The sequence below is a fragment of the Carcharodon carcharias genome, chromosome 1 (assembly GCF_017639515.1).
Source record: "Carcharodon carcharias isolate sCarCar2 chromosome 1, sCarCar2.pri, whole genome shotgun sequence".
In the NCBI taxonomy this organism is placed as follows: domain Eukaryota; kingdom Metazoa; phylum Chordata; class Chondrichthyes; order Lamniformes; family Lamnidae; genus Carcharodon; species Carcharodon carcharias.
In genome coordinates this window covers 138889897-138915199 of record NC_054467.1, presented here as the reverse complement: position 1 = coordinate 138915199, position 25303 = coordinate 138889897, and the positions used below count along the sequence as shown (strand labels likewise).

Below are 25303 nucleotides of genomic sequence, written 5' to 3'. Positions count from 1 at the left end.
GCATGGAATTTGCAAATGTGAAGGAATCCTTCACCTTGTATTTGGAAAATTTGCTCAAACTGGCTGTAACAATTTGCTCAACCATTTGGCCAATTCACGCTGTGCAGAACTTGTCATAGATAAGATAAGATAGGGCATGCGATGATATGCCATTTGCTCACCATGCAAGCTTGATGTGGAAATAGAGTGAATCAAAGACATCCTGCAGGATAATGGCTACCCTGGTCAGATAATTTTGTGCTGTATACCGCACAAACTCATGAATGGGCTGAAGGCCGTCATATTCGGCTCTGAAAAGTGCCCAGCCTACCTCCGAGGGCCGTGGAAGGACAAGGTATCCCAAAAATTTGAGCAACAATGCAGCAGCAAGTGGTATTCGCCACTTAACAGGATGCTACCATCAAGCCATTGCACGTCATTTTACTTTCCGGCATGTCGGGCACGCACCCGCATGCCAAATGTAAAATTCTGCCCAGAGTCACACAGCATCCTGGTTTGGATGTTTATTATCGATCTTTTAAAGTTGCCTGGTCAAAATCCTGATATTTTGGATTTAAAACCATGAGGAACAATCGTCACCACAAAGACTGAGGTAGTTCAAGGAGAAAGTCCATCAGCACCTGTGCAGAACAACTAAGAATAGGCATAAACTGCAGCTTTGCCAGCAATGTCTACATCTCTCACAAGATGATATTTTAAAAAATGACTTTAGAAATAATTGATGCAAATAGAGAATGTATATTTTCCTAACAAACCTAACATGCATCTTGACACCGTACACAATTGTTTTAGCAAACAGTTTTAAAATTCCAGCGATACCCCTTCACTTCACACTGTGCTATCAAACCCTAGGGGACTTATCTCCCTCCTGCCAAACTTGATAACTTTCTGTCTGACTACTTCTAAATCCTGCAGAGCAAGTAAAACTTCACATTTCGCTCTTTTGGGTTATCAAACAATACAGCCATACATTCATGAACAGACTCTCCCAAATTCTACCTGTGTCCAGCAGTGCCCTAACTGCTGTTAATCTCCACATAGCTACCTCCACTTTGCTATAAATTGCTGACCATTTTCCTTTTCAGGCCATATAATAGATAAGAAATTAGCTGAAGAATCAAGGCCATTTCACAGAAGAATAGTCTCCTGCCCAAATATCCTATAAAACAGAAGAATAAAGAATAAAACGAGCAGGGTCTGAAATCAGATGATACATTAAAAATTCCAGAATACCACGCAATAAAAACTGAACTGAACTTCACTGTAAATCATTGGTTCTGTGGCTGTGATAACATCTTGTGCATCACATAGCACACAATTCCAGTTTTAAAAAAGTATCCTGCAACTCACTGTGACCACATTATCATACTCACACACAGTTAACAAGTATGGGTTCTAAATCCAAGTGGGTTGATCTTGTAAAAGATCTGCTCCACAAGTGAAATATAAATGACATTATGTGGCTCCTATTGCTGTTTATAACACAAGAGTCATTTATTAACGTTACTAAAGTTAAAACATAAATTATCATAAATGGAAGCTAATTGATATGAATGTAAAATTTGCTCTTGTCTCTTCAATCCACAGTACCATCTTCCCTAGTTATTTCCATAGCTGGGATACACTAAGACCAGAGTTAGAAAGGGCAATGGAACTTGGTCCAAAGACCATATATGATTATGCTGACATGGATGTTCCCTGCCCACACTACACCAACTATCAATCCCACTTATGAAGGAACATTTTCCCCCCTACTTCCCTGTAAAAGATTTAGCAGCATGAATATCGCTCTAACTTACAGGCCTTCATAACATATCCAATTAAAGAAGTTAATAAAGAGGTTAAACCATTTTTTAAAAATTCATTGACAAATCATGGGCTTCTCAGGTTGAGCCAGCATTTATTGTGCATCCCTAGTTGCCCTTGAGACGGTAGCGGTGAGCTGCCTCCTTGAACCGCTGCAGTCCATTTGGTGTAGGTACACCCACATTGCTGTTAGGAATGTATGGTACAAATTTTACTTGCCACTTAAGTGCCAGGCAATGACCATCTCCAACAAGAGAGAATCTAACCGTCGCCCCATAATGTTTAATGGCATTACCATCATTGAATCTCCCACTATCAACATCCTAGGGGTTACCATTGACCAGAAACTGAACTGCACTAGCCATATAAATACTGTGGCTACAAAAGCAGGTCAGAGGCTAGGAATCGTGCAATGAGTAACTCGCCTCCTGACTCCCCAAAGCCTGTCCACCATCTACAAGGCACAGGTCAGGAGTGTGATGGAATACTCCCCAATTGCCTGAATGAGTGTAGCTCCCACAATACTCAAGAAGCTTGACACTGTCCAGGACAAATCAGCCCACTTGATTGGCACCACATCCACAAACATTCACTCCCTCCACCACTGTCGCACCGTAGCAGCACTGTGTACCATCTATAAGATGCACTGCAGGAATTCACCAAGGCTCCTTCGACAACACCTCCAAACCCACGGCCACGACCGTCTACAAGGATGAGGGAAGCAGATAGATCGGAACACCACCACCTGGAAGTTTCCCCCCGCCCCAAGCCACTCACCACCCTGACTTGGAAATATATCGCCGTTCCTTCACTGTCGCTGGGTCAAAATCCTGGAACTCCTACCTACTCTAAGATGAACTGGATACAAACAGTGTATTAGGCATAGAGGGCACACAAGTGTTGAACTGCATTCAAGGCGACTTTTTTAGCCAGCACATAACAAGCCCAACGACAGAGAGTGAAATTCTAGATTTAGTATTAGGAAATGAAGCTGGGCAAATGGATGGAATAGTAGTGGGTGACCATTTTGGAGATAGTGACCATAATACAGTTAGATTTAATATAATTATAGAAAAGGATAAAGCTAGAACAGGAGTAAAAGTTCTAAATTGGGGAAAGACAAATTTTATGAAACTGAGGAGTGTTCTGGCCAAAGTGGATTGCAGGGAAATTGATGTTTAATAATTAGTTTTAATTTAGATCACACAATTGAACTATATTGATCAATTAACTTTATGGTATGTTATCCTTTTAACTGTAACCAATAGAGGACTTCAGCATTTAATATCATGTGACTCTGCTTAGCTTCATTTGACAGAAAAAGGATTCATGGGATTTTAGACACAATAGAGGTAACATACTAGTGAGTTAATTACAGAACAAATGCTGAAGAGGTCCCTGATGTACATAACTCCACATCACAGAGCCACATTGCGAGAACTTGCCTTTTTAAGGTTGAGTGGGCAAGTTTACATTCCCCCACATTGTAAAACCTTATCAAAATCTGGTGTTATCAGCCAAGGAGCGTTAGAAGGTTTTCACCTCTTTTCTATTTTTCCTTAGTTCTGCTGAAGAATCATATGGACTTGAAAAGTTAACTGTGTTCCTCTCCGCAGATGCTGTCAGACCTGCTGAGTTTTTCCAGGTATTTTTGTTTTTGTTTTGGATTTCCAGAATCCACAGTTTTTTGCTTTTATCTTAGAGTTAGAAGGCGCTTACCACAGAGAGGGGGGAAAGAATAACAATAGCTGTATTCTACATTGTTAGTTTTAATTCAAAGAGTTTTAGAAGAAAGCAGTTACATTTGGTTCAATGTATTCTTTGTATTAGAGTTGACTTATGTAATAGTATATGACTAGTTTTGTAACTGTATAATCCTTTTAGACTTTTATCACTCAAGGCCAAGTATTAATCGAATGTATAAGGAGGCTTTACTACCTTACATTTTAAACACTGATTATTGCTAAGCACTAATATTTTATACACACTCTGTACAACTTTTAAGTATTACCTATTTTGTAATCTTCTGTATTAGTACTTTGTAATCTGTATCAGGCCTACATAGTTTTAAGTTCTAAGCAACTTTTCCATTCTATCCTTGGTTTTAAAAGTAAAGTAATTCATTCCAATTACCAACAGCCACAGAGAGAAAGACATCACCTAGCCAATGGCCTCTAAAAACAGTCACTAATAAAGGCTCTGATTTAGTGAGGAACCTGCACCAAGTAAGCAAAGTTTGAAACGATGAGTTCAAGATGTCATTCATGAGGGCATGACAGCATACTCAGCATACTTCCCCTATCCTAAACAAATGGGCAAAGATGATATCATAAAACACCCTCTTATCTTAGCAAAAAGTCATTAAAATAACAGAAACAAACTATAATGAGGATGTTCCTACAAGGAATTGGCATTGTAAGAAACCAGTCAGAGGACAGTGGCAAGTGACATCAGTCGATGACCATCACCCTTGGAAATCAATCACGCACCCCTTAAATCAATTAGAAAATAGCCTTGCCTCATTTAGGCCAATCAGAATGCAATACATTGATCACGCTGTGGGTTGTGGCTTAGAAAGAATTAATAAGCAGCAGCTTTCACTGACCAAAGCACACACCAAGTTTGAAACTGAAGTTTGGAGAGCCTCCTGTCCACAGGGAAGCAGAAGACCACAGAGGTGACAGAGAGGAAACAGAGGCCGAGTGTCGACCTGTGCCCAAAGCTGAACTGGGATGCAAAGACTGCGTTGAGTCAGTAAATCACTGCCCTGCTGTGCTAAGTATTAACTTATAACTTTCCTGAGTTACATGACTAAATTGTCTCCTTATCCTGAATTTCTCAAACGAACAAAATTGGAATTTAAGTTCAAATAGTACCTAGAACTTACAGCTACTTGAAGGGAAATCAGTGACAGACCAGTGGGAGGCATTCAAAAGTGAGATTCTACAGGCAGTGTATACATGTCCCCACAATGAAAAAGGACGATGCTGCCAAATCTAGAGCTCCCTGGTTATCTAGAAGTAAAGGTAAGAGAAAACAGAAAAAGAAAGCTTATGACAGTCACAAAAAAGAGTGCATATAGACCAAATAATTATAGACCTGGCTTCGGTGGTGGGAAAATTATTAGCATCAATTCTGAGACACAGAATAAACTGTCACTTAGAATGGAACAGATTAATCAGGGGTAGTCAGCATGGTTTTGTTAGGGGAAGGTCATGTCTTATTAATTTAATAGAATTTTTTGAGGGAGTAACAAGGAGGATTAATGGGGGCAATGCAGTGGATATTGTCTACATGGATTTTAGTAAGGTATTTGACAAGGTCCCACATGGCGGACTGGTCAGAAAAGTAAATGCCCATGGGATATAGGGGAATGTGGCGAGTTGGATTCAAAATTGGCTCAGTGACAGGAAACAAAGGGTAATGGTTGATGGATGTTTTTGCGAATGGAAAACGATTTCCAGTGGCGTTCCACAGGGCTCAATGCTGGATCCCTTGCTGTTTGTTATTTGTTTAATGACCTGGACTTAAATGTGGATGGCATGATTGGGAAATTCGCAGATGACACAAAAACTGGCCATGTAGTTGATAGTGAAGAGGATAGCTGTTGTTTCCACAATGATATCAATGGTTTGATTGGGTGGGCAGAAAAGTGGCAGATGGAATTCAATCCAGACAAGAGTGAGGTAAGGAATTTGGGGAGGGCAAAAAAAGTAAGGGAATACTCAATAAATGGGAGGGTATTGGAAAGAGTAGAGGAAGTGAGAGACTTTGGTGCACAGGTCCCTGAAGGTGGCAGGACAAGTGGATAAAGGTGGTAAAGAAAGCATATGGAATGCTTTCCTTTACTGGACGAGATATAGAATTCAGAAGCAGGGATGTAATGATGGAATTGTATAAAATGCTGGTTAGGCCACAGCTGGAATTGTGTACACAGTTCTGGTCGCCACATTACAGAAAGGACATAATTGCTCTGGAGAGAGTACAGAGGAGATTTACAAGAATGTTGCTAGGATTGAAAATTGCAGCTACGAGGAAAGATTGAATAGGCTGGGGTTTTTTTCCTTGCAACTGAGGAGGCTGAGGGTTGACCTGATTGAGATGTACAAGATTATGAGGAGCCTAGATAGACTAGACAGGGATGCCCTGTTTCCCCAAGCAGAGAGGTCAATTACCAGGGGACACAGATTTAAGGTGATTGGTAGGAGGATTCGAGAGGACATGAGGAAAAACTTCTTCACCCAGAGGGTGCTAGGTGTTTGGAATTCACTGCCTAGTTTGGTGGTGGAGGCAGAAACCCTCAACTCATTGAAGAGGTACTTGGATCTGCACCTAAAGTGCTGTAACCCACAAGGCTACAGACCAGGTGCTGGAAAGTGGGATTAAAACGGGCAGCTAGTTTTTTTTTATTCTTTTATTTTTTGGCCGGCACAGACACAATGGGCTGAATGGCCTCTTTGTGTGCTGTAACTTTTCTATACTTCTAACATTCAGTAGATATACTATCTTCAATACGTCCATTGTAAAATATTTTAAGTGAGTTTCTGTACAAATAGAATCCAAAAACCTAATGCCTCCCCAAGAGCGAGTATTTTGGCGGCCAAAGTACTTTTGACAATTCTTTTTATTAGCTTCCCAAGTTAAAGGATACTTCCCATTCCCATAAGAAAAATTATGAAACCAGCTTCACTAGAAAAAAGTTAGCACATGAAGCATCACTAAAAATAACTAGCTTAATGTTCTTTTGGTCACCCAAGGATGAGAACTTGAGTACACATTTAATAGATTTAATTTTTAAAAATATTTTATTTGCCCTTAAAATATTCTCCACTTTCGGGTCTTTTGCTGTAATATTTAACTCTAGCATGTCAAAACCAGCATCAGGTACAGCCTGACTGCACAGCCAGTTTAACTGACTGATCAGGTTTCACAAATGCTCTGTTGCTTCATTAGCAATAATCATCTTTCTGTGATGCCCTAGTACTATTAAATGGGATGGGAGTAACATTCTCAAAATAGCATTGCTGAATTAAAGTTATTCCAGACCTACTTTATTTAACATTAAACCAATATGTTTAAAAGCAAGATACTGCAGATGCTGGAAATCTGAAACAAAAACGAAAATTGCTAAAAAACTCAGCAGGTCTGACAGCATCGGTGGAGAGAAAGACAGAGTTAACGTTTCGAGTAGAGTCATACGGACTTGAAACGTTAACTCTGTCTTTCTCTCCACAGATGCTGTCAGACCTGCTGAGTTTTTCCAGCAATTTTTGTTTTTGTTTAAAAGCTTCACAAGCTGACTTCTCAATTATAAATTCTACTCTACTCTTATTAATAATGCACTTCCCAAATTTCTCAGTACCACTCCATAAAGAGATCATCAAAATGCATCATGAAGACGCCTAAACGCTTCCTTTTATGATACCAATAAAACTTTTTTTTAATTCGTTAACAGAATGTGGGCACCCATGCTAGGTCAGCATTTATTGCCCATCCCTAATTGCCCTTGAGAAGGTGCTGGTGTGCTCCCTTCTTGAACTGCTGCAGTCCAAATGTTATAAGAACACCCACAGTGCTGTTAGGAAGGAGGTTCCAAGATTTTGACCCAGCAACAGTGAAGGACTAGTGATATAGTTCCAAGTCAGGATGGTGTGGCTTGGAGAAGAGCTTGCAGGTGGTGGTCTTCCCATGCACCTAGTGCCCTTGTCCTTCGAGGTGATAGAGGATAGAGCTTGGAAGGTGCTGTCGAAGGAGCCTTGGCAAGTTGCTGCAGTGCATCTTGTAGATGGTACATATAGCTGCCACTATATGTTGGTAGTGGAGGGAGTGAATGTTTCAGGTGGTGGATGGGGTGCCAATCAAGTGTTGTTAGAGGTGCACTCATTCAGGCAAATGGAAAGTATTCCATCACACTCCTGACTTGTGTCTTGGAGATTATGGACAGGTTTTTGGGAATCAGAAGGTGAATTACTTGCTGTAGAATTCCCAGCCTCTGACCTGCTCTTGTAGCAACAGTATTTAAATTGCTAGTCCAGTTCATTTTCTGGTCAATGGTAACCCCAAGGTGTGAGGGTTTCAGCAAGGGCAATGCCGTTGTATATCATGGGGAGGTGGTTAGATTCTCACTTGTCGGAGATGGTCATTGCCTGGCACTTGTGTGGCATGAATGTTACTTGCCACTTATCAGCCAAACCTGAATACTGTCCAGGTCTTGTTGCATTTGGACTTCAGTATCCAAGGAGTCGCGAATGGTGCTGAACATTGTACAATTATGTGCGAGCATCCCCATATGTTGGATGGAAGGTCATTGATGAAACAGCTGAAGATGGTTGGACCTAGGACTCTACCCTGAGGAACTCCTGCAGCAAAGTCCTGGTACTGAGATAACTGACCACGAACAACCACAACCATCTCCCTTTGTGTTAGGTATGACTCCAAACACTGAGTTAACCCCACCGATTCCCTTTGACTTCAGTTTTGCTAAGGCTCTTTGATGCCACACCCAGACAAGTGCTGCCTTGATGTAAAAAGCAGTCACTCTCACCTCACCTCTTGAATTCAGCTCTCTTGTCCATGTTTGGACCAAGGCTGCAATGAGATCAGGAGCTGAGTGGCCCTGGTGGAACCCAAAATGAGCATCAGTGAGCAGCTTATTGCTGAGTAAATGCTGCTTCATAGTGCGAATCGATGGCACATTCCATCAATTTACTGATGAGAGAGTAGACTAATGTGGAGGTAATTGGCTGGATAGGATTTGCTTTTTTTTGTAGACAGGACATACTGGTCCATTTTCCACATCGCTGGGTAGAAGTCAGTGTTGTTCCTGTACTGGAACAGCTTAGCTAAGGGTGCAGCAAGTTCTGGAGCAGAGGTCCTCAGTGCTATTGCCAGAATTTTGTCAGGGCCCATAGCCTTTGCAGTATGCAATGCCATCAGCCATTTCTTGATATCACAAGAAGTGAATCGTGTTGAATCTACCTTAAACAAATCAGACTAGGTTCCATCATTTTCCTTCTGCATCTGCTGCACCTTGGGCAGTTCAAAAACACTTTGTTTTGAACATGGGAATGTTTTGAAAAGTGAAGCCTGACAAAAATGTGGATTTTTCTGTCAATTGACCTAAACTCCCATGAATACATGACCAAAACAGCTAAAAGCATTTTTGAGGTTCCAGTGGGAGAATCCACCCTGACATCTGCATCACCCTGACATGTGCAACACCCTGTCACTCTTCAAACACCTAGCATATAGCTCTTCTTTAGTCTTGAAGTTCCACCTGCAAGGACTTTTCAGCACAGTTCAAATATGTGCCAAAGTTGGTTGACCCTGAGCTGGTATCACAATTAACTCCAAACTCAATCAAACTATCTAATTCCCTTTGTTTTGCTCCTTTTAGTTTACACTCAAGTTTATTGGTAGCCACAAAAATTTCACAATGAGGACTTTGGTTCCTAGTTCTATTACAGGACTGTTCCATGGTCTTTATTTCATTGTCTAATCTGTTCAGCTATTGCCTCTACTTCCACTTCTATGTCTGTTGGGACTACAACTATGAGATCTCCCTTTTGCGCTCTAGGAGGCTCTTTCTCTGGCATGCAATAGTTTCTGACACATGGCGCTTCCGGACTCACTGCCAATACTTCCACTGCGCTTTTTTATTCTCCACTCTTTCATCCTATTTTGCAAGCCCATGGACCTCACTTGGCCATTAGCCTGATCATTCAAACAGTATTGCCAGTAGCTTTTCTGGAACGTTCCACAATTGTTGCATCCCTCCATTCACCAGACCCTTATGAAATATATGTCACCCGAGTATCCACTCTAGGCAATCGACCTTCGGATGTGATAGCTGTCATTCATCTGTAATATGATCACCCACAAAACCTTCATCACAAAAGATATGAACATTTGAGATACAAGGTGCCTCGATAATTTCTATCACCTGCTTAAGGGTCCAAAATTTTGTAATTAATTCCAATTAATCGTGAGGAATGAACTTCAACAGCTTAATTGCCATGTTTAATAACTACGATCTTACCATCATGACCTATTACCTTACCAGAGCGTTCCCTTTCCCTATGATCTTCTATTTTATAATATATCAAATCTCCTAAATTAAATTGTCTTAGATGGTCTTAATGCCTGTGCTCTCCGTATTTCCTCTAAGGCTTCGACCTTGATAAAAGGCTGTCTTCCTGCATGTAAAGCATTTAAATGTGCAGGAAAAAATGCAACTAATTTAGCACCTTTTTGTGCAGGAGGTCTATCACACACAACAGAAGGCAATTTGGGATTCTGTCCACAGACAGAACCAGATATGGTTGGAGGGTTCCATCCCTCATGTTTCGAACCCACCCATGATTACAGGTATCTCCGTGACATAAAACGTTTCTCGGACTGCTGTTCCTGTCACATTCTGAGAACCACACTCAGTGCCATGTGCCGCCATATGAACACCCTCGAACACTCCCTCCAGCAGAACTGCCGCACCCTTTTTCAAAGCTGCACGTGCCCCCAGTTTCATTTTATTCTTCGTCTCATCCGATGCCTCAACAAGAAACTTTTTCTCTTTCTCTCAAATGCTAAGGAACGCAAGCTCCAACAACTCATTGACACCAGCACCCATCTAGGACCCTCCACCCCTGCCTGTCCCTCCGTCCCCACCCCATCTTCCAATCCCAGCCCCGGCCGTGTATTCACTATACCCCCTGACCTTCCCCTCTCCGATGCTGAACGTTCAGTGCTCAGCAAAGGACTTAGTTTCATACCCTTACACCCTCATCTCAATTAATTTCGGGCTCAGCACGATGCTGAACTCTTCTTCTGCCGCCTTAGTCTCCGTGCTCACTTCTTTGGGCAGGAGTCCTCTCCCCGTTCAACGGATCCTTTTACCCACCTCCAATATTCTCCCTCTACCTGGACCCCTCCCTCTGGATTCTTACCTTCTCTTGATCTTTTCATTGAAAACTGTCGGCGTGACATTAGTCGTCTTGATTTCTCTGCTCCTCTCACCCATTCTAACCTGTCTCTCTCTGAACTTACTGCATTCCGTTCGCTCAGGTCCAACCCTAACATTGTCAGCGGGTTTGATGTTAAGGGTGGTGCTGTTGTTGTCTGGCGCACTGACCTCTACCTCACGGAGTCTGAGCGTCAACTCGCAGACATTTCCTCCTACCTCCCCCTGGACCATGACCCCACCACTGAACATCAAGCCATTGTTTCCAGGACTGTCACTGACCTCATCTCCTCTGGAGATCTTCCTCCCACAGCTTCTAACCTGATAGTCGCCCAACCTCGGTCGGCCCGCTTCTACCTCCTACCCAAAATCCACAAACAGGACTATCCCGGCAGACCGATTGTGTCAGCCTGTTCCTGCCCCACAGAACTCATTTCTCGCTATCTTGACTCCCTTCTCTCTCCCTTTGTCCAGTCCCTTCCCACCTACATCCACGATTCCTCCGACACCTTACGTCACATCAACAATTTCCAGTTCTCTGGCCCCGACTGCCTCCTCTTCACCATGGTTGTCCAATCCCTCTACACCTCCATCCCCCACCAGGATGCTCTGAGGGCTCTCAGCTTCTTCCTCGAACAGAAGCCCGAACAATTCCCATCTTCCACTACTCGCCTCTGTCTGGCTGAACTTGTTCTCACACTGAACAGTTTCTCCTTAAACTCCTCTCACTTCTTCCAAATAAAAGGTGTGGCTATGGGTACCCGCATGGGCCCCAGCTATGCCTGTCTCTTTATGGGGTATGTGAAACATTCCTTGTTCCAGTCCTACTCAGGCCCCCTCCCACAACTCTTTCTCCGGTACACCGATGATTACTTCGGTGCTGCTTCATGCTCTTATCTGGACCTGGAAAAATTTATTAATTTTGCTTCCAATTTCCACCCCTCCATCATTTTCACATGATCCATCTCTGACACTTCCCTTCCCTTCCTTGACCTCTCTGTCTCAATTTCTGGTGATAGACTGTCCACCAATATCCATTACAAGCCTACCGACTCCCACAGCTACCTCAACTACAGCTCTTCACGCCCCGCTTCCTGTAAGGACTCCATCCCATTCTCTCAGTTCCTTCGCCTCCGTCGCATCTGTTCTGATGATGCTACCTTCAAAAACAGTTCCTCTGACATGTCCTCCTTCCTTAACCGAGGTTTTCCACCCACGGTAGTTGACAGGGCCCTCAACCATGTCCAGCCCATCTCCCGCTCATCTGCCCTCACGCCTTCTCCTCCCTCCCAGAACCGTGAGAGGTTCCCCCTTGTCCTCACTTATCGCCCCACCAGGCTCCGCATTCAAAGGATCATCCTCCGCCATTTCCGCCAACTCCAGCATGATGTCACCACCAAACACATCTTCCCTTCACCCGCCCCAGCGGCACTCCATAGGGATCGTCCCCCCCGTGACACCCTGGTCCACTCCTCCATCACCCCCTATTCCTCAACCCCCAGCTACGGCACCTCCCCATGCAACCGCAGAAGGTGCAACATCTGCCCCTTCACTTCCTCCCTCCTCACCATCCAAGGGCCTAAACACTCCTTTCAAGTGAAGCAGCATTTCCCCCAACTTCGTCTACTGCATTCGTTGCTCCCAATGTGGTTTCCTCTACATTGGAGAGACCAAACACAGACTGGGCAGCCGCTTTACTGAACACCTTCGGTCTGTCCGCAAGCATTACCCAGACCTCCCTGTTGCTTGCCATTTTAACACTCCACCCTGCTCTCTTGCCCACATGTCTGTCCTTGGCTTGCTGCATTGTTCCAGTGAAGCTCAACACAAACTGGAGGAACAGCACCTCATCTTACGACTAGGCACTTTACAGCCTTCCGGACTGAATATTGAGTTCAACAACTTTAGATCTTGAACTCCCTCCTCCATCCCCACCCCCTTTCCGTTTCTTCTTCCTCCCTTTTGTTTTTTCCAATAATTTTATAGATTTTTCTTTTCCCACCTATTTCCATTATTTTTAAATGTATTCCATCCATGGTTTATTTCACCCCACCCCCAATAGAGCTACCTTGCTCGTCCTGCTCTCCAATCTTAATTAGCACATTCTTTTAGATAATATCACCACCTTCAACACCTCTTTGTTCTTTTGTCTGTGACATCTTTTGGTTATCTGCTCCTATCACTGCTTGCTTGTCCCAACAACCCTCCACCCTCCCCCTTAAACCAGCTTATATTTCACCCCTTTCCTATTTCTACTTAGTTCTGTTGAAGGGTCATGAGGACTCGAAACGTCAACTTTGTTCTTCTCCACCGATGCTGCCAGACCTGCTGAGTTTTTCCAGGTATTTCTGTTTTTGTTATGGTTGGAGGATATTGTTTCTCTGGAGTGAATCCTCTGCATGGATCACCCGTGCCAGGGCAGTTGTCAACAGTCTGGTTGATCATCTAAAATTTTATGCAGTGTTCACTGAGCACCATATGATTCCTTTCATAAAGTTCAATACTGAAAGAGATTTCAGCTGGAGTATCCCATGATTTTCATATTTTTACACTTCTTTGAACTTGTCACTGACAAATTCCTCTCTGTTATCAGGCAGAAACTTTGGTGCTGCCCCAAGTTTGATCCCTATTTGTTTCTCTATGATTTTGACTATAATAACCCTTTGTCCTTACTAAGTGTAAAGGAAATATCATTTTTTCCTAATATTACTGGGGGATACTTTAAAGCAGGCTTGTGGGATGTGTGTGTGTGTGTGCGCGTGCGTACGATTAATTTAATTAAACTAAAGATGGTCAGGTTGCAAGGTTTGAATCATCAAAGGGGTTAAGTGTAAAAACAGGCATTTTGAAATGGAGATGGGTGAGCTAAGGTGAAGTCCCAGTAAATGCAGTGTGAATGGAATTTGCATTTGTAGACAGGTTGAGTGGTTGTTTGATTTTCAAAGGACCATGATAAGATGTTTTACAACTGGCAAAATAGATAAGGCAAAGTTATTATGTTTATTTTTCCCAAAAGTGCTGGCTATAATGACATCATGAAAGATTTTTATATTCTGGGAAAAGTAACTTCCAAAGCAAGGATGAAACAATGGGATTTACAGATCAAAAGGGAGAAAATGTATTTGAAGAAAGATGGAAAGCTGTATGGAGAGTGGCCATGTGAGATCTTGAAAGGTGGACTGTGTGAAACAGAGTCTGTGGAAAAGCAACCTGCAGCCACCCCAGAGAAATGTTTGCTTGTTCCATTAAGGTAGGTTTTGTTAAAAGCCTTGGAATTCCATTATCAAGTGAGAGGGAGGGAGAAGCTATGAAATATCTCCCTTATAACAACCATGAGTACCTTTTGGTAATATTACAGGATGGTATATAGATTACGAATCTATTTGGACTGTTGCCTGAAAAGGATGTTTATTTGGGAGTATAGTTAAGTAGAAATCCTTTGAGAAGTGTTTGTAAGACTAAATTTAACTTTGCAATTATAATCTTGTGAAACATTTGTTAATAAACGTTTTAATTTAATCTTTAAAATCTCCAAAGGTGGTAGTGGATTCTTTACTTCTCACTTCAGTGTGCATACCTTCTCATAATAAATACAAATTGCAAAATCGTTGCAATAGCTAGGCCAAATTTCCCTTTGGGATTTGGTCAGCATGGCAAATGCCACCTGCCATTTCATAACATAAAAGTATTATTGCACAAAGTCTAAATCTGGTAGCCAGGTCTATAAAAAAAACAGGATTAACATATTTCTGTCTTTGTCCCATACTTTTAGATCCATGGCAACTACCTCATTAAAGTCACCTACCAGCTGAAGGCTTATGAACAAACGAATTAGGAGGAGTTAGCCACTCGGCCCCTTGAGCCTGCTCCATATTCAATAAGATCATGGCTGATCTGATTGTAACCTCAACTCCACATTCCCACCTACCCCTGATAATCCTTCACCCCCTTGCTTATCAAGAATCTACCCAGTTCTGCCTTTAAAGTGTTCAAAGACTCTGCTTCCACCGCCTTTTGAGGAAGAGTTCCAAAGACTCACCATCCTCAGAAAAAAATTTCACTTCATTTCTGTCCTAAATGGGCAAGCCGTTATTTTTAAAACGGTGATGCCTAGTTGTAGATTCGCCCACAAGAGGAAACAGCCTTTCTACATCCACCCTATCAAGAGCCCTTGGGGTTTTATATGTTTCAGTCAAGTTGCCTCTTACTCTTCTAAATTCCAGCAGATAAAAGCCTAGCCTGCCCAACCTTTCCTCATAAGACAACCCACCAATTCCAGCTATAAGTCTAGTTAAGCTTCTCTGAACTGCTAACAATGCATTTACATCCCTCCTTAAATAAGGAGACCAAATCAATACAATACAGTACCAACACAGGAACTCACTAAACCTTCCAAACCCACAACCACTACAGTCTAGAAGGACACGGGCAGCAGACACATGAGAACACCACCTCCTGGAAGTTCCCCTCCAAGCCACTCACCATCCTGGCTTGGAAATATATCACTGTTCCTTCACCATCACTGAGTCAAAATTCTGGAACTCCCTCCCTAACAGCACTGTGGGTGTACATGGACTGCAGCAGTTCAAGGAGGCAGCTCACCACCACCTTCTCAAGGACAATTAGAGATGGGCAATAAATGTTGGCCTAACCAGCGATGTCCACATCCCATGAATGGATGAATAAAAAAATGTACACAGTACTCCAGATGTGGTCTCAATGTCCTGCATAACTGAAGCATAAACTCCCTACTTTTGTATTCAATTCCCCTCGCAATGAAAGATAACATTCTATTAGCTTTCCTAATTACTTGCTGTATCTGTGTACAAACATTTTCAAATTCATGCACTAGAACACCCAGATCCCTCTGCATCGCAGTGAACTGCAATCTCTCACCATTTAGATAATATACTTGTTCTTTATTTTTCCCACCAAAATGGACAATTTCACATTTTCCCACAATATACTCCATATGCCAGGTCTTTGTAGCCACCTTATGTCCTCTTCACAGCTAACCATGCAACCTATTTTTGTATCAACAAATTTTGCATCCATACTTCCGTCCCTTCAACTAAATAGTTTATATAAAACTGTAGAAAGTTGAAGCCACAGCACTGATCCCTGTGGCACATCACTTGTTACATCTTGTAAACCAGAAAATAACCCATTTATGCCTACTGTTTCCTATTAGCTAGCCAATCTTCTATCTATACCAATATGTTACCCCCAACACCATGAACTTTTATTTTCAGCAATAACCTTTTATGTGGCACCTTATCAAATGCCTTTTTGAAATTCAAGTGCAGCACATCCGCCGGTTCCCCCTTATCTACAGCACATGTTACTTTCTCAAAGAATTCCAATAAAATGCTTAAATAAAACTTTCCCTTTCACAAAACCATGTTGACTCTGCCTGATTACCTTGAATTTATTTGAGTGCCCTGCTCTAACGTCTTTAGTAATAGCTTCTAACATCTTACCTATGACAACGTTAAGCTAACTTACAATAGGATGTGGCCACACCCTTCTTTTTTTTTATATACTGTTTTCACAATTTTCACTGATCTTTTCTAGTAATTAGTCTGATATACTCTTCATCAGCTAAACCTACATCTTTCAGCAAAATTTTTAAACTTTGACAAGAAGCGTGAGCAAAATATCTTGGTAACTTTAAGGCAATTTGCTTTCTTTCTCTGATTCTTATCAACTAATGCCATTAAAACTTGTCCAATGTGATGAGAAACAGAAGGTTTTGTTAAGGGGGTACAATAGTAATCCAACTGGGTAAACTGGAGATCAACTGGCCTCCCAAAAAATAATTGCCTCACCATGCTCCCAATCAAGTTTAATTTGTGCCTTTTTCATAGGTTTGCTTGAGTGCATTGGTATCTCACTAGAGGCTACATGAGTACTTATACAATGGCTTACTTCAGCTATCTTGCATGGAATTACAACTCTCTTTAGTGATCTCAATGTGATGTTATCCCCAAGCCTAAAGTAAGTCGTGCTTTTCTATCCCTTAACTTTGCATCAATCGTGCCTACTCAGTGAATCAAGATAATATTTTAACACAGAGATAAAAACAAAAAAACCGCGGATGCTGGAAATCCAAAACAAAAACAGAATTACCTGGAAAAACTCAGCAGGTCTGGCAGCATCAGCGGAGAAGAACAAAGTTGACATTGAGTCCTCATGACCTCAGTTCTGTTGAAGGGTCATGAGGACTCGAAACATCAACTTTGTTCTTCTCCGCCGATGCTGAGTTTTTCCAGGTAATTCTGTTTGTGTTTAATATTTTAACCCACTGTTGAAGTCCAAGTGTTATCTCATACAGTACTACACAGTTAAAGGAGTCATGACTGATGCATGCACCTCAGGACTAAAACTCCTTGTGGCCAGTATAATATTTACAGATTCATCATCATCTTGCCCCTCTTCCACAGAATTCTCTTATGTTTCATTTCATGAACACTGCCTCTTGTCTTTGGGCGGTTTAACGCACAATGATACTTCAAATCACACCTAAAGTACCTATTAACTTTTCCTTGGGCATTCCTGGGATTCATTTGCCCATCATTTTTGTTCCAATGTTGTCTTCTGTTGCAACAGCTAGATCTGCGAAAGGTGTTTTTATCATTCTGCCTGTCCTTAACCCTTCCATTGGAAGGTGCTGTCTAAGGAACCTTGGTGAATTCCTGCAGTGCATCTTGTAGATGGTACACTGTTGCTGTTGTGCATCGGTGGTGGAGGGAATGAATGTTTATGGATGTGGTGCCAATCAAGTGAACCACTTTGTCCTGAATGGTGTCCAGCTTCTTCAGTGTTGTAGGAGCTGCACTCATCCAGGCAAGTGGGGAGTATTCCATCACATTCCTGACTTGTGCCTTGCAGATGGTGGACAGGCTTTGGGGAGTCAGGTGGTGAGTTAGTCGTTGCACGATTCCTAGCCTCTGACCTGCTCTTGTAGCCACAGTATTTATGTGGCTAGTCCAGTTCTGTTTCTGGTCAATGGTAATCCCCAGCATGTTGATAGCGGGGGATCCAGTGGTGGTAATGCCATTGAACATCAAGGGGCAATAGCTGGATTCTCTCTTGTTGGAGATGGTCATTGCCCCATACTTCTGTGGCGCGAATGTTACTTGCTACTTGTCAGCCCAAGCCTGGATATTGTCCAGGTCTTGCTGCATTTGAACATGGACTGCTTCAGTTTCTGAGGAGTCGTGAAAGGTGCTGAACATTGTGCAACATCAGTGAACATCCCCACTTTTGACCTTATGATGGAATCAAAGTCATTGATGAAGCAGCTGAAGATGCTTGGGCCTAGGACACTACCCTGAGGAACTCCTGTAGTGATGTCTTAGAGCTGAGATGACTGACCTCCAACAACCACAACCATCTTCCTTTGTGCTAGCTATGACTCCAACCAGCAGAGAGTTTTTCCCCTGATTCCCATTGACTCCAGTTTTGCTGGGGCTCCTTGATGCCACACTCAGTCAACTGCTGCCTTGATGTCAAGGGCAGTCACTCTCGCATCACCTCAGGAGTTCAGCTCTTTTGTCCATGTTTGAACCAAGGCTGTAATGAGGTCAGGAGCTGAGTGGCTCTGGCGGAACCCAAACTGGGCATCAGTGAGCAGGTTATTGCTAAGCAAGTGCCACTTGATAGCACTGTTGATAACATCTTCCATTACTTTACTGATGGAGAGTAGTCTGACAGGGTGGTAATTGGCCTGGTTGGATTTGTCCTGCTTTTTGTGTATAGGACATAACTGAGCAATTTTCCACATAGTTGAGTAGATGCCAGTGTTGTAGCTGTACTGGAACAGCTTGGCTAGGAGCGTGGCAAGTTCTGGAGCACAATTCTTCAGAACTATTGCCAGAATGTTGTCAGGGCCTATAGCCTTTGCAGTGTCCAGTGCCTTCAGCCGTTTCTTGATATCACGTGGAGTGAATCGAATTGGCTGAAGACTGGCATCTGTGATGCTGGGAACCTCTGGAGGAGGCCGACATGGATCATCCACTCGGCACTTCTGGCTGAAGATTGTTGTGAATGCTTCAGCCTTATCTTTTGCACTGTTGTGCTGGACTTCTCCATCATTGAGGATAGTGATATTTGTGAAGCCTCCTCCTCCAGTGAGTTGTTTAATTGTCCACCACCATTCAAGACTGGATGTGGCAGGACTGCAGAGCTTAGATCTGATCCGTTGATTGTGGGATCGCAGAGCCCTATCACTAGCTGCTTATATTCTTTGGCACGTAAGTAGTCCTGTTTTATAGCTTCACCAGGTTGACAACTCCTTTTTAGGTATGCCTGGTGCTGCACCTGACATGCCCTCCTGCACTCTTCATTGAACCATGGTTGACCCCCCCTGGCTTGATGGTAATGGTAGAGTGGGGAATATGCCAGGCCATGAAGTTACAGGTTGTGCTCGAGTACAATTCTGCTGCTGCTGCTGATGGCCCACAGCGCCTCATGGATGTCCAGTCTTGAGTTGCTAGATCTGTTCGAAATCCAGCCCATTTAGCATGGTGGTAGTGCCACACAACACGATGGAGGGCATCCTCAATGTGAAGGCTGTGCAGTCACTCCCAACCGACACTGTCACAGACAGATGCATCTGCAACAGGCAGGCTGGTGAGGATGAGGTCAAGTGTGTTTTTCCCGATTGTTGGTTCCCTCACCACCTGCCGCAGACCCAGTCTAGCAGCTATGTCATTTAGGTCAATTCAGTTTGGTCAAGTAGTGGTGCTACCCAGCCATTCTTGGTGATGGACATTGAAATCCCCCACCCAGCAAACATTGTGTGCCCTTGCCACCCTCAGCGCTTCCTCCAAGTGATGTTCAACATGGAGGAGCACTGATTCATCAGCTGAGGGAGGGCGGTACCTGGCAATCAGCAGAATGTTTCCTTGCCCATATTTGACCAGAGTCGATGTTGAGGACCCCCAGGGCAACTCCCTTCCGACTGTATACCACTATGCCGCCATCCCTGCTGGGCCTGTCCTGCCGGTGGGACAGGGCATACCCAGGGACGGTGATGGTGGTGTCTGGGACATTATCTATAAGGTATGATTCCATGAGACTGGTTGTTGCTTGACTAGTCTGTGAGACAGCTCTCCCAATTTTGGCACGAGCCCCCAGGTGTTAATAAGGAGGACTTTGCAGGGTCAACAGGGCTGCGATTGCCGTTCTCGTTTCCTAGGTCGATGCCGGGTGGTCCATCCGGTTTCGTTCCTTTTTTGTGTCTTTGTAGCGGTTTGTTACAACTGAGTGGCTTGCTAGACCATTTCAGAGGGCACATTTAAGAGTCAACCACACTGCTTTGGGTCTGGAGTCACATGTAGGATGACATTAGTGAACCAGATGGGTTTTTTTTTTTTACAATTGACAATGGTTTCATAGTCATCATTCCAGATTTTTATTGAATTCAAATTCCACCATTGCCATGGCGGGATTCAAACCCGAGTCCCCAGAGCATTACCCAGAGTCTCTGGATTACTAGTCCAGCGACAATACCACTACGCCATCACCTCCCCCCTCATTACATACTCCCCCCTAAATTACATACTAAACTTACTAAGACAGACTGGGTTCCGAAGAGTTATATTGGACTTCAAACATTAGCTCTGTTTCTCTCTCCATAGATGCTGCCAGACCTGCTGGGTTTTTCCAGCATTTTCTGTATTTACCACTAAGACAGATCTGGCTTGGCAGTTCATTCAGCATAAATGTCATCAATCTCAGTTGCAAAGTTCTTCTAAGCACTGTCTTCCTCTCAAAACAATTTTAGCTCCTCTCCTTCTAGGATTTAGCCTGACCCCCAGCCAACAGCAGAGTACAACCAACCTGAGCTCCAAAGGCACAGTCTTCATCAAAAATGGCACAGGTCTGCAGAACTTCCTCAACTCAGGCTGGTGTAGATCCACTAATGTTTTCTTCAAGTAATAGAAACGGCTGCAGCAAATGTATATTAGCCTATTCTCAGCTTCCAGATCTCACCTCTGTCTTTCTTAGCCTGCCTGTACTGCACCACTGGAATCATCACCTTCATCTGGGCTCTGATATTTGTGTCCTTATTACAAAGTTTCAACCAGTTTGTCTTCCCAGAAGTTTTGGTTTCCAACCTCAGTTTCAATCTTAGAAAGTGGGACAGTCAGTTTTCTTTCTGTTTCTCTTTTCAGTTTCCCTTTTTAATCAGCATCTGTCTCAAAAAATAAAAGGTCTGTATCTTCCGCAGAGTGGCAGAACCGGATTGCCATTCCGTTCCTACGTACTTAGCTGCTAACAAAGCCTCTCCTTTCTTGCCTGACCTTCCTGGCCTTTCAGGCCGGGTGAGAACAGTGCAGCGCAGCAGGTTTCAGGAAGCCAGGCCCCCTTTTCACAGAAAGCCAGGTAGTGAAAGATAGAGCTGGAACCAATCTTTTCCCGTTTTTATAATCTTTTATTTTCAAGATACCTATTTCAAATATACACTTCCTAATGTAGCCAACACAGTTTTAGCCAGCTCCTTAATATTTATTTTTTTACATAACAGCACATGTGAATAGCCAGTTAATGTCCACCACTTGAAAACAACTAAACACAATTAATATACAATTAACACACGAGGGCCTGTTAAGGTGCTGGATGAAATTCATGGCCATCAGTGCCTCTGACTAAGGATTGTTATGACCTGGGATTTAAACACTACGGAAAAACTCCTGGTTCATTGATTTTAATATTGATCAGGCTTCATACCCCACGATCCGAGTATTGCCATCACCCTTGCTCCCATCACCCCCCATCAAGAGTCTCAACAGGTCAAATCAAAAATTATTTCAAGCTCCTTAAAGCTTTTTTGCACAGTATTGTTTTTGAAGTAATTTTTTTTCTCTATTTTTCTTCCACATATAGCTGTTACGTGACACAATTTTCTGTTGTAAATGTTGCTAGCATACAATTTCATAGAAAGTATTGCAAAAGAACCAGCAGTGGGATATATGATTCTGCTCAGCCAAAACAGAAAATGCTAGAAACACTCAGCAGTCCAGGAAACAATTATGGAGAGAGGAAGGTAGGGGTAACATTGAGTTCCTTTGCAGGAGCCTTCAATGAAAATGAAATGTTCATGCTTCAATGGCTTTTAGGTGGCAAAAAAGCTATTAATCAAATCTACAGCAGAATATTTAAACTTTGTCTAACAAAACATACAGAAGTAACTCACATTTAAAGAATTAAAATTGAAAGAACTGCCATTTCTAATCACTTTTTCTTGTTTATGATGATATGTGGTGTATTGAATTTTAAAATTTTGCACTAATTTAATTTGGTTCTTGCATACATGTTTCCAGCTTTGTCAAACCTACTGTCCATGTTGAAATGTTGAGTTTTCTGCTTCATTCGCTGCGTTTCATTTTAATATGGGAGTACACCAAATTTTATACGAACAGTTACATATTCACCTTTAATGTTGAGTGATATGTTGCATAAATAAGATGAGTAACACAAGCGTAAAAAATAATTCAGAATAATTTTGCTTAAAAGCTTCAGTATTTGGTTTCAACATAATGTAGTGAGCTTTGCGACACCAGACAGGCTGCTTGCTCACCTTCTTGACCAAGACTCCAATGAAAATGTGGTATATAACAAGTTTTTCCACCTCTGGTGGCAGATATGATGAGAAAAGTAACAATGAAATTTAGCCATGCATTTATCAAATTGCAGCACTTTTGTCACAGATGCATCTAACACTTGGGGTATTTTTTGTGCCAGAAAACACCAATTCCCTCTTCAAAGCACTATGCGTTAAACAACATCAGACAATCAAAAACTCAAGTGCTCCAAAGACAACTCAAGTTCCAAAGCATTGTTGAATTATTTCCAGGCCACCTAGTACTTACAAAAATTAAAAGGGACAAAAGATGAAGTTGCATTTCATACTTCAAAGAAACTGACATTCTTTACAAGATATTGAATGCTTAGGGAAAAATCCAGACCAGAGAAGGCATTTCCAAATAGCTTTCACTCACCAAAACAATGTAAGGCTTCATCTCCCAAGCCTGTGTATTTGTGTTATCTATTATAACTGGGGAATAGCCTTCCTCCATGGCCTCTTTGGCTGAAATAAAATATGATCAGAATTAAATTTTACTCAGAAAGGTTGACAATTAATGATGACAACAGCATGCAGATGACTTGAAACTCAAGTTTTAAGTTGCAAAGTTAAATAAACCTGGTTTATCTGCTCATATTTACTTTGAATCTATAAATGCTTAATGTAAACATGATACAAGTATTTCAAAGATCAAACTTAGGAATATGTATAATATGCAAATCTTAGTGTAAACCAAGAGTCTGGTGCTGCTCCTGACATGCCCTCCTCCACTCTTCATTGAACCATGGTTGATCCCCTGACTTGATGGTAATGGTAGAATGGGGAATATGCTGGGCCATGAAGTTACAGATTGTGTTCGAGTACAATTCTGCTGCTGCTGCTGATGGCCCACAGCGCTTCATGGATGCCCAGTTTTGAGCTGCTAGATCTGTTCGAAATCTATCCAATTTAGAAGGAGGGCATCCTCAATGTGAAGGCTGTGTGTTGGTGAGGGGGATGGGCAAGTGGGGAGCTGGGGGAGTTTAGGGAGTGAAGATGGCAATTACTGTCAATTAGATTCTGCACTTTGCTGCAATTTTTCAGAATTTCTTTAGCAAACAGCATTCATAAACGAGAAATATTTTCATCCAGTGGTCCAGCCAGGATTCAAAACTAGATCTTAAGGGTGCAAGAATAATTGATAAACCAATTTTGCTGCCAAGTTTACCCTTTCAATGAATAACATTTTTTGAACAAGCTGGGGTTATGGCAAGAGTGGCAATTAATTGTAATCAACTGTAAACTGTCTGTGCTAATTATTGTGAACAGGCAACTGAGTTAGCAGTTGCAACTTGGATGTGACTCAGACTATAAGTAAACAGTATCTACAATGTACAGAGTGGTTGTGAAATGAATACAGTCTTAGAGTGCGAAAGTTGGGAATTATGTGGTACAAGTGGGAATTTGGTGCAGAAGGGGCAAGAGGTGCTGCCTTTTTACTTAATCACAACCAATAATTGTAATGCAAACTTGAGGAAGTATTTAAAATTTTTGTCCTCTGCTTAGTGAAAATTAGCATGCTGCTAAAGAAAAATAACTTGCAACAGGCAATAAACTAGATATAAATAATGTAGACCGGAATACGACAAAGCAAGTTGCGTGCCTGGACTGCAGTACAAGGGAGTTCGTGGACAGTGAGGCTGTCACAAGCAATTTTCATAACTGTGTTGCGTTGAAATCTGTAGTTGGCAAGCGATTGTCTGCACTGACCAGGGTTTCAAAGCTTGTGTTTCTTTCAGACAATCCCTGAGTGCAACAGAAACCCAAATCTCCAGGTGTCTTTGGGGGTAACTGTAAATTCAAATTCCTAGCTGTGTCATCAGACTTTTGAGAAATCAGTCTGTGGCTTCGGTTGCTTGGGAAATGGAAGTGAATTGGGAAGAATAAGCAAAACTGAGAGGTCAAATTTCAGCCAGTGGTCAGAACAGACACAGAGCTCTTAGCTTAAGATTTTCAGCAGAAGGAACAGTTCTGTGGCAGTGGAAAATCTGAGCATCTAAGGCAGCTAAGGTGGAAAGTCATGGCATAGCTGAAGGAGACCAAAAGGGAGATTCATAAGATAATATGAAATAACTGCAGAAGCAAGCCATTTAGCCGATCAAGCCCATTCCGCAATTCGAAAATATCATGGCGGATCTGACTGTGACCTTAACTCCATTTTCCTGCCTGAACTCCCTTGTTAATCAAAATTCTGCCTAACTCAGTCTTGAATATATTCAACAATTCAGCCTCCACTGCTCACTAGGGAAAAGATTGCCCAAGATTAACAACCCACTCAGAGAAGAAATTCTTCCTCACCTCCAGCTTAATTGGATGACCACTTATTTTCAAACTGTGCCCAAGTTCTAGATTTACCCTCGAGAGGAAACATCCTCCAAGCATCTACCCTGTCAAGCCTCCTCAGAATCATGGATGGTTCAATATTATCTCTCATTCTTCCAAACCCCAATGAGTACGGGATCAAACCTTTCCTCCTAGCCAACACTTTCATCCCAGAAATCAGCCTAGTCAACTCTTTCTGAGCTGCTTCCAATGCAAGTATATCCCTCCTTTAGTAAGGAAACCAAAACTGTACATAATACTCCAGGCGCAGTCTCACCAATGCCCCATGCAGCTGCAACAAGACTTCCCTACTTTTATTCTTCACCCCCTCACAATAAAGGTTAATTATTCCATTTGTCTTCCTAATTACTTGCTGTACCTGCATGCTATCTTTTTGTGATTCATGTACAGAGATCCCTCTGTACTACAACATTCTGCAGTCTCTCTCCATTATCTAGTGTTCTGCTTTTCTATTTTTCCTCCAAAGTGGACAACCTCTCATTTTTCCAACATCATACTCCATTTGCCAAAATTTTGCCCACTCCCTTAATCTATCTATATACCTTTGCAGACTTTGTATCCTCCTC

At 42.4% G+C, this 25303-nt stretch overlaps 1 protein-coding gene across 1 annotated transcript in view; it reads right to left on the bottom strand.

The window, feature by feature from the left end:
• Positions 1-25303, bottom strand: part of n4bp2 (NEDD4 binding protein 2) — a 103065-nt gene that overhangs the window by 42449 nt on the left and 35313 nt on the right. Inside the window, exon 4 of the mRNA XM_041188896.1 lies at positions 22771-22859. Coding sequence (XP_041044830.1) covers positions 22771-22859 — 89 coding nt within the window. The remainder of the gene's footprint in view (positions 1-22770; positions 22860-25303) is intronic.